The sequence below is a fragment of the Sturnira hondurensis genome, unplaced genomic scaffold, assembly GCF_014824575.4.
Source record: "Sturnira hondurensis isolate 20B ecotype Veracruz unplaced genomic scaffold, ASM1482457v3 Scaffold0019298, whole genome shotgun sequence".
Lineage (NCBI taxonomy): Eukaryota > Metazoa > Chordata > Mammalia > Chiroptera > Phyllostomidae > Sturnira > Sturnira hondurensis.
The window spans coordinates 167,285-177,202 of NW_028091929.1; the positions used below are offsets into that span (position 1 = coordinate 167,285).

The 9,918-nt window shown below is 36.5% G+C and overlaps 1 protein-coding gene across 1 annotated transcript; it reads left to right on the forward strand.

Annotated features, from left to right (window-relative positions):
- Nucleotides 1–6,327: 6,327 nt before the first annotated feature.
- On the forward strand, nt 6,328–8,531 carry CABS1 (calcium binding protein, spermatid associated 1). Its single transcript, XM_037027754.1, has one exon. It carries the CDS (start codon nt 6,459–6,461, stop codon nt 7,566–7,568), a length of 1,110 nt encoding a protein of 369 aa, XP_036883649.1. The 5' UTR covers nt 6,328–6,458; the 3' UTR covers nt 7,569–8,531.
- The last annotated feature ends 1,387 nt before the right edge of the window (nt 8,532–9,918 follow it).

Sequence of the window (9,918 nt, forward strand, 5' to 3'; positions counted from 1 at the left end):
TAGCTCAGCTTTCCGGTGATAACATCACCAGTGAGAATGAACACACAAAAAGTGTAATTGACATAGCTCATTCTTTTATCCTTTGAAAAAGATGTCTGCCAACATGCCAAATGTTCCTGCTACCTCTGCTAAGAACAAAAATAACATTGGTCATTGTAGCCTTCCATCATCAGAGAGCCTTGTCTCTAAGACTTATATCTATGGAACTATTTCAAACTCTCATCCTAACTTCTAATTCTCCTAGTAAAGAAACTGCAGCCTCAGACCTGTAAAAGGTAAAAATCTATATTACCCAGTGTTGCTAATATTAGCAGCATCAATGCCTACTCACCTTACTTCATAGAAGGTGTCTGAAGGGAAAAATACTAAAAGCCAAAAGGACCCAAAGGCTCTCTGCCTTAATCTATAGTGTTTTCCCAGCTGATTCCACTGGATCTTCAGAAAATATGGCCAAAGTCAAACCTAAAACACCTACTGCAGTTGTCACCAAGAATTAATTTTTAAAAAAGATTAATGCCTCTTGTAGTCAAAATTTAGAACCCCCAAAAAGAACCACAAACTTTTCTACTATTTCTCTCAATGGATATAGTAAACCAAATTTGTATTACACAAAGTGAATAACAAAAGCTTCTGCAGTTAAGCCATAGCCTAAGCCATAGCCACTGAATTTGAAACGGACCACCTTATACATGCAAGTATAATCATAGAAAATGTTATTCAGGTAAAAACAAATTCTCCAAAAGATGTTGTCCTAAAACCTTATCTTGTGAATAAAAATAGCACTGCAGATAATAAATCAATCAATAAGGATTATGACAATGTCCTATAGCAGCTTATTCAGCCTTTCACATACCCACAGATTCCCTCCCAAATGGATCTGTTCACCCACTTTATGGCTGAAAACTCAAACTTTCTCCCAGAAGTAATTATCATCATTCACACTGATAAAAATATCTTCATCTGACATGGAGATCATTTCCATAGTAGAAGAAAATTCTCAATTGGAATTTAATGTAGCCAATCTCAGAGCAATAGATACTAAATTTCAAACTTCAAAAAGTACAAATATTACACATGAATCCATTGTTGAGGTAGAAAAAAAATATTAGCTAGGTTTCCAGAAATTTGTATTGTACCACAAGTTAACAAGGAGGTTGAAGTAAACATTCTTTAAGGCTGGTATTTCTCAGTCACAGACAGAAACAATTACTTCAAAGGATACCTGAGGAGCCTACCAACAACAAAGCTGATATGAAGGTCGTGACTGACCCTGCTATAAATGCCATCTTTCCTAAAATCAAAAAATACTGACCCCAAAGGCCAACACATCCTTCAACTGCCATTTCCTTAGTCATGTACCCAAGATCATAATAAATGAAAGGGAAGAGGGCAAAAATGTGTACGTGGATAGAATCAAATATCACAATATAATTGCTTCTCTGACTTCCTTTGTTATTTTGGAAGGTGGGAATTCTTTTGTGAATGAAATTATTGAACCTGAAACTTCCTCAGCATCTACATTCCAATGATGATTATAATCACTGCAATGAAGATTAATAACTGTTTTTTTCAAATAAATATACAAAATTCAAAGCTACATAGAATATTTTAATCCTCGTCTGAGGATATGTTTCTTAATTTTAGAGAGAACGGAAGAGGCGGGGAGAGAGAAAGAGAAAGAGATATCAGTGTGAGAGAAACATGGATTGGTTGCTGCCCATTCACACTCCCACCAGGGATCAAAACCTAGGTATATGCCCTGACCAGAGACTGAAACCACAACCTTTTGTTGTACAAGATGATGCTCCAACCAAGGGTGCCACCTAGCCAAAGCCAGACTCTTTCTGAAAGAATTCTAATGTCTATAGGAGACACTACTTGTGTCAGTTGATTCTTTTAAAATGGCACATAACAATAGAAGAAACTACTATTCAAACAAAATGAAACTTACTTATAGAATATGATCATCTGTCCTTAAGTTAGATAATATCTTTGATGGCAATGACCTATTGGTCAAATGGAAGTGCACCACACTACCTTGGGCAGATGACTCCCATTCCATCTTGACTATTGCTAAAACCCCAGCAGTCCCAACCAGATTTTCACCATATGCTTATTGCTCTCTAATGAATGGCATACACTCAAAGTAAGTGTTCTTTTTGACATCGATGATTTAAAAAACATGGATGGAGGGCACACACAGATCTTGTATTGTAGAAATGTAAACTTGAAACCTATATAATCCTATAAACCAATGTCACTCCAATAAATTTAATTTAAAAAATTAATAAATAAAAGATCTTGGAGCTTGAAATGTTATAAATAAATAGATTAATATAAACATACATACATTCATACATAACATAGATCCTGGTAATAATTGGGGAGAAAAGCCTATTTTGCTATAATCAGTGTGATTCTACTTCACAGCTCTGTAAATATAAGCAGAGTTAGTATGATGACCAAAGTAATTCCTGAAATTAAATACTATTTGACAAACTAGCATCTCTGAAGATATTTCAACTGACATTTCTAACCACAATCATTTCAACTGACATTTCTAACCACAAATTAAATGCTCAAAAAATGAATATTGTGTTTCTTATTCTAACTCTAGTCAATATAAACACCAAGTAGTCTCTAGGATAACTTCTAGCAGCTATAACACTAACGCCCACATCTTTTCTTGACCTTTTGTACATAGAAAAATATTTCCCCTAAAAGAACACTAAGTCTTCTTTTATCACGTCTTATCCTGAATTAACTTTTTCAAACACTAAATGTTGAGAATGAAAGTAGAAATTTAAAAACCTACAGTTAAGTTAGTCAACCAGGATAATGCCTTTACTTTGCTCTTTTCTTCGCTGTCACTGGAACTGACAGTATTTTATTAAGAAATAAAGAACCTGGAACTTCCAGCCAAGATGGAAGCATAGGTAGACACACTGTGCCTCCTTGCACACCAAAATAAGGCCGACAAAAATTTATAAACAAAAAAACAACCAGAACTGACAGAAAACTGAACTGTATGGAAGTCCAACAACCAAGGAGTTAAAATAGACACTTTCATCCAGACCGGTAGGAGGAGTGAAGTCGAGTGCCAGGTCGAGAGCGGTAGTGGCAAAAAGAAGCGGTGGTTTGTGGACCCAAGGCGTGGGGTGGCAACAGGCAGACCCAGCAAGACACCCAAGGTGGCTGGCTAACCAGGCAGTACCATATTCATGCATGGATAAACCAGGTAAAACTGGGGAGCAAGACAGACTGAGCAACCCAGGGCCCCAGTGCCTGGAAATAAAGCCTCAAAACACCAATTGAAAATACCTGTAGGGGTTGAGGCAGTGGGAGAGACACCCAGCCTCACAGGAGAGTTCATTGGAGAGACCCACAGGGTCCTAGAATGTACACAAGCCTACCCACCCGAGAACCAGCACCAGAAGGGCCCAATTTGCTTGGAAGAAACAGCAGAAGGGACTGAAATTTGAGAGAAAGCAGAGCAAGTGCCATTGTTCCCTCTCTGACCCCTCCCCAGCATAAGCATCACAACCCAGCAACTGGGTTGCCAGACCATGGTGAACACCTGAGGCTCCACCCCTCATATGCAACAGGTACTACAAGACAAAAAAAAATGGCCCAAATGAGAGAATTGATCAAAGCTCCAGAACAAATACAACTAAGTGACAAAGAGATAGCCAACCTATCAGAAGCACAGTTCAAAGTACTAGTAATCAGGATGCTCACAGAATTGGTTGAATTTGGTCACAAAGTAGATGGAAAAATGAAGGCTACAGTAAGTGAAATAAAGGAAAATGTACAGGGAACCAATAGTGATGGGAAGAAATCTGGGACTCACATCAATGGAGTGGACCAGAAGGAAGAAAGAAACAACCAAACAGAAAAGAATGAAGAAACAAGAATTCAAAAAAATGAGGAGAGGCTTAGGAACCTCCAAGACATCTTGGGACATTCCAACATTCGAATTATAAGGGTGTCAGAAGGGGAAGAGGAAGAGCAACATGTGGAGAACTTATTTGGACAAATAATAAAGGAGAACTTCCCCAATCTGGCAAAGGAAATAGAGTTCCAGGAAGTCCAGGAAGCTTAGAGAGTCCCAAAGAAGGTGGTGGACCCAAGGAGGAACACACCAAGGCACATCATAATTACATTACCCAAAATTAAAATGAAGGAGAGAATCCTAGACACAGCAAGAGATAGAGATAGTTACCTACAAAAGAGTTCCCATCAGACCGTCAGTAGATTTCTCAGGAGAGATCTTGCAGGCAAGAAGGGGCTGGGAAGAAGTATTCTAAGTCATGGAATCCAAAGACCTACATCCAAGATTGCTCTATCCAGCAAAGCTTTCATTTAGAATTGAAGGACAGATAAAGTGCTTCTCAGATAAGGTCAAGTTCAAGGAGTTCATCATCACCAAGCCCTTAGTATATGAAATATACTAAGTATATTAGTATATTATATTAATATACTAATATACTAATATACTAATATATTAGTATATTAGTATATTATGATGACACAGCTTAGTATATAGTATATACTAAGTATATAGTATACTTAGTATACTATAGTAAGTATAGTATATACTATATACTAAGTATAGTATATACTTAGTATATAGTATATACTATAGTATATATAGTATATAGTATATACTTATACTTAGTATAAGTATATTTTTTATCTAAGAAAAAGAAGATAAAAAACATGTACAGTAAAATGACAGCAAACTCGCAGTTATTGACAACCATACCTAAAATAAAAACAAAAACAAACTAAGCAAACTAGAACAGAAACAGAACCACAGAAATGGAGATCACATGGAGGGTTAGAAATGGGAGTGGGAGTAGGAGAGAGGGGGAAAAGGTACATAGAATAAGTAGCATACACGGTAGGTAGAAAATAGACAGGGGAAAGGAAAGAAGAGTATGGGAAATATAGAAGCTAAAGAACTTATGACACATGGACATGAACTAAAGGGGGAATGTGGGTGGGAGACAGTGTGCAGGGTAGAGGGGAATGAAGAGGGGAAAACAGGACAACTGTAATAGCATAAATAATAAAATGTATTTTTTAAAAAAGAGCCTGTGCCTATCACTAACTTTAGACATCCTTCCCTGTTCCTGATGTTGACATCATTCCCTACATCAATAAAAACATGGAGCCCTCAGTAGTAACAGCCCTTTGAAGGAAAAATACTTTTAGGGAAGCTGCCCATATCTTTAAAGTAAAAATCTATCTTAAAATTGATCTGATATTTCTCCAAAGAGTGCTAGTATAGCTATAGGTGACCAATAACTAAGAGAAGAGACTGTATATTTTGAGGCTGAGTCCATATCTAAGAAAAATAAGCATTTGCCTTTAAGATGGAAACTACTACTCTGGTTCATACTGCTGTCATTTTTCAGATTTAGCTATGTCAAAGTCCAAAAATCCTGTCTGCTAATGACATTAGGAAAAAAAATAACACTAGGCTACAATCTCCTTTCAAACCTTAAGGAGATTACCTAAACCTTAAGGGAGGTAGTTAAACAAAAGGATGATGGCTGACATCATTAAAGAAAATCCTCCCTCTGAAATTGAAGATATAACACCCAAGGCTAATACTCTTATTGAACATCCTAATCTGTTCGTGGGTGATTTTTCACTTACAATGCCAACTCCCTGCAAGAAGACTCTTTTGGGGTTGGAATAACACTGTATACAAAGATATTTCTAAAGAAATTAAGAGTACAAAACCTGACATTCTCAGTATAATTCAAGAAAGAGTAAGGAGTACAATGAAGAGCAAAACTGCAAAGACCTTAATAGGCCAGTAACTTATTTTTTATTATCCCTACTGAAAAAGTGAGAATTTCCTCTCTTAAGAAGAGAACTGAAATCTCGTTGCTTAATTACTTCTGCAGCTTCATTCACTGACAAAAAAGTAATTAATATTTTTTAGACATTTAAGTACATGAATCACAAGAGAAGATGCTTTATGACCATGTTACTTATTCAAAATAAAGGCAACTTGAAGCTGATGATGATAATCTTGTCCCCCACAGTTTTCCTCATTTGATGCTAAACCCACAAATACTGTGCCTGGCAGACTCTGCTATGCCTGTTTCCAATGACACTAGCTCCATATTGGAAAGCACACCCCTTCTAACACGGGAACTGTTCCCATGTTAATAACAAGTTTCTTGTTATTATAATATTGGGCTGTGAATGTTGATTCCATAATCAAAGAAGTCTCTGTTGCCTTTTTATCTAATATCAATACTAGATGCCATGGGACTAGATGCTCCATCAAAGCATAGAAACAACCTCCAAGGGAAGCTGGTGCCATTGGTCCTGTGGCTGATGTAACAATCACTATGATGACCAGTGCCTGGTCACTATAATAAATACCACTCTCCTGCCAAGAGACACCACTGGGCCCAGAGAAAGACCTGTGAGTGTGCATGGTGCCACTTTGTCCCATGGCTGAAGATGGTTTGCCAAAAATTTATTCTCAACCTCCAACGGAAAGCAGTAAAACAACACCTGAAGCAACCATTCCCTTTGAGACTGACAACATTATTCCTAGATCAGAAACAACCATTTCTTCAGAAGGAGACCACATTTCTTCCATAAGTGACTACATGCTACAAAGTGATTTTTCAACAACTACAGGCAACAAGCTTTCATCTCCAAAGAAAAGACTAAATTCAGAAGGTAATGTGGACTCCCACATTAAGTCATCAACCCATCTGGAAAAAGAAGTTACAACTTTGGCAGGTGCCCCACACTCTATGGCTAGTGACTCTATTACTGAAAATTTCATTTCAGTGAAAATCGGTGATTTCTCATCTCCAGTCACTTCTGTTTCTTTAATAGATTTTTCTTCTAACACGGCAAAAGAAGATATTTTCTTGGATGTAACTGACCCAGGAGATAAAGATGTGCCAATAATTTCTCAAGTCTCTGGCTCACTAAAGAAAAGCACTGCCAAAGTTACTGACACCTCTGCGCTTTCAGTTAAGAAGGATGGACTTGACCTTAATAATTATACTTCCTCAGTTAAATCTGACGTCGCTACTGATGAGGCTGTCCACATCACTGACTCCTCTATTTCCAAGACTGAAGTTTCTCTCACTGCTGAAAAAAACTTCACCACTATTACAGAAGAAAAAATAACTGAAGTTAACTTACTTCTTCCAGACGATGACCCCAATGCTGTGTCTAAACTAACTGACTCAGATGAGGAAAAGCTCATCACTGTGTTTGAACTTACTACCACTGTCAAAAGAGACGAAGATAATGCAGAAGATATCCTGCTAACTGGTGATGAGTCTATGGATGGAGTCAATGTTTGGATGGAGAAAGATTTTGCCAATGAAGACGAAGAAGAGAACCATCCTGTTTTGCTTACTGCTGTTGAATCCAGGTATGACTTTGTTATTCCTAAATCAGTAGATATGAGCCTCATGGAAGATTCATCTCCTACAACAAAAGAAGATTTGCCTGAAAATAGTAAAATGGAATTTGTAACTAAGGCCAATGAGTCATTTCCAAAACTACCCCTGATCTAGATACCCCAAGTCAGACTTAAGACTCTTTTACAACTGAAATGGTTATCTTTAAACTCCTGAAAGAAGAACCAGATGAGTTCCTGATTTGAAAGCAACAAAAAGATGCCACATAGAATTGTGCATTAGCCTAGACAGCTAATTTTCATATCTAAGAAGTTTGTCCAGTACGGAAAAAGGTTAATGAAAAGACGAATGTGGGCATTTAAGGCAAGTATTGAACTTGGCAAACACAGATGCCAGGAATAGAGGTCATGCAACAGAGTATGTTTAAGGAAACTTACAAACCTGGGTGGTACAAGTTCCCTTAGTCTCACAAAGTTTAACAGAGTTATCCAATAATTGTTTTAATATAAAATCTTTAATCCCAGTCTTGCTTTCCTTGAGCAACAAGGAAAGCTCACTTTCTGCTACATTGAACAATTTATGTCATTTCAGTTAATACTCAATTGCATAATTTACTGTAAATTAAACAGATAAAAAGAATCAAATTAATAACATCTCAAAAATTACTCTAGTATTAAAAGATATAAAGCCTATTATTAACAGAGTTTTTAACTAGTATGTAACCAATCATTTTCATCTATTAAAACTATATAACTGCAATCCTCACTCACATAAGAATTAAGGCTCTTCAGTAATTGTTTTATAACCACACACAAGAAACATAAATATTGCAGATTTCTAGGATATGTTATATGCAAACTAAGACAAAATGATATTTTACAAATATGTACATTTGTCAAAAACAGTATTGTATGTGAATGTATGAATCAATTTCCCTTTTTCAATTTCTTTTCTGAATATTTGTCAATTTTTTTCAGGTCTTAAATACTGGTATGGCACTCTTATGCTTTGGTTAGCAATTCAAGGACATACACCTTCATCCTCTTCTGACACAGACTTTTGAAATCTGTCTGTTTTCACTTTGTTAATTTTTCTTCAATAAATCTTCACAACAACTGATTTACTCTGTGTATGTGTGTTTGATGTTCTAGTACAGAAATTCTCAAATTTGGAGGGATGTAAGTCAAATGAAAAGTTACCGGTTATTTTAAAAAAAACTTAGCTCTGGACACCAGGAATAGAATTATTCTATAGAGACTCATAATTTTATTATATATCAAAAAACCCACTAGCTGAATAGTAAACATCACATATGAGATGTGGGGGTAATTGGGAGGAATAGAGATTTACACCATTAGGTAGACTACAACCCAGAATAACTGTGGTGGCATATTAAAACACTGAAACATATTTTAACAAAATTGTAGTGTGTGATAAAATAGACTTCAAAACCATGGGGTATGGTGGTTAATTACTCTTGCTTTAGTGGTCAAGTATTTGGGGAAAAAATCAAGCTAGAGTACTACTTAAAACCATAATCTTAAAAAAATTCACATGAATCAGAGACTTAAAAATAAATCACACAAAACTTATAAGAAAACATGCATATTTATCTATATAGGGTTGAGAAATCTAAGCATATAAGAAACTATGAAAAATGTTAATAGATTTGACATTAGGAACAGTTGGAATTCTATACAAAAGAAAATTAATGTAAAATTTAAAAGTAAATGATACTGGAGAAAAATAATTGCATCATATATAGTAGGGCAGTTATCTCTGAGAAAGTGAGATTTAAGCTAAAAATTGGAAAATGTGGAGAGTTAGGGACACCACATGCCCAAAGCCCTGAGGCTAGAAATGGCTCTTGAATCACAGGATAATCCAACCACAGCTCCCTCTGAAACAGATACCTCCATCAAAATTTTCTTCTGTCCTAATGGAACCTAGGGTAATGTTTCAGCCCACACTATATCCCTTACCCACAGCTACTCCTACCCTGTGACATAAAACTCTCTTATCAGCCCTTGCTGGTATGGCTCAGTGGATTGCGAACCAGCCTGTGAACCAAAGGGTAGCCAGTTCGATTCCCAGTAAGGGCACATGCCTGGGTTGCAGGCCAGGTCTGGTCCCCAGTAGGGGACACACAAGAGGCAAACACACATTGATATTTCTCTGCCTCTCTTTCTTCTTTCCTTCCCCTTCTGTCTAAAATAAATAAAATCTTTTTAAAAAACCACACCTCTCTTATCATAAAGCATTCCTGATGGCAATATGAAAGAGAGGGCGAGAGCAAGACTAAGAGAAGTTTTAAGATGAAAGGACTACTGACCACAAAGAAAGACAGTGTGTGGTATATGGGGATTGCTTAATTCTTCTACCTACTGTATATTAATTGGTTAATAAGTAATACATGAATTAAATTTTGAGTTTGCAGTCTATTTTTACAACACTATTTGTATGTTCTTTTGGATTTCTCACATACACCTCAAAAATAACAGAAGTG

Coding starts and splice junctions, on each gene's coding strand:
- CABS1 (XM_037027754.1), top strand. CDS start 6,459: ATGGTGCCACTTTGTCCCATGGCTGAAGATGGTTTGCCAAAAATTTAT.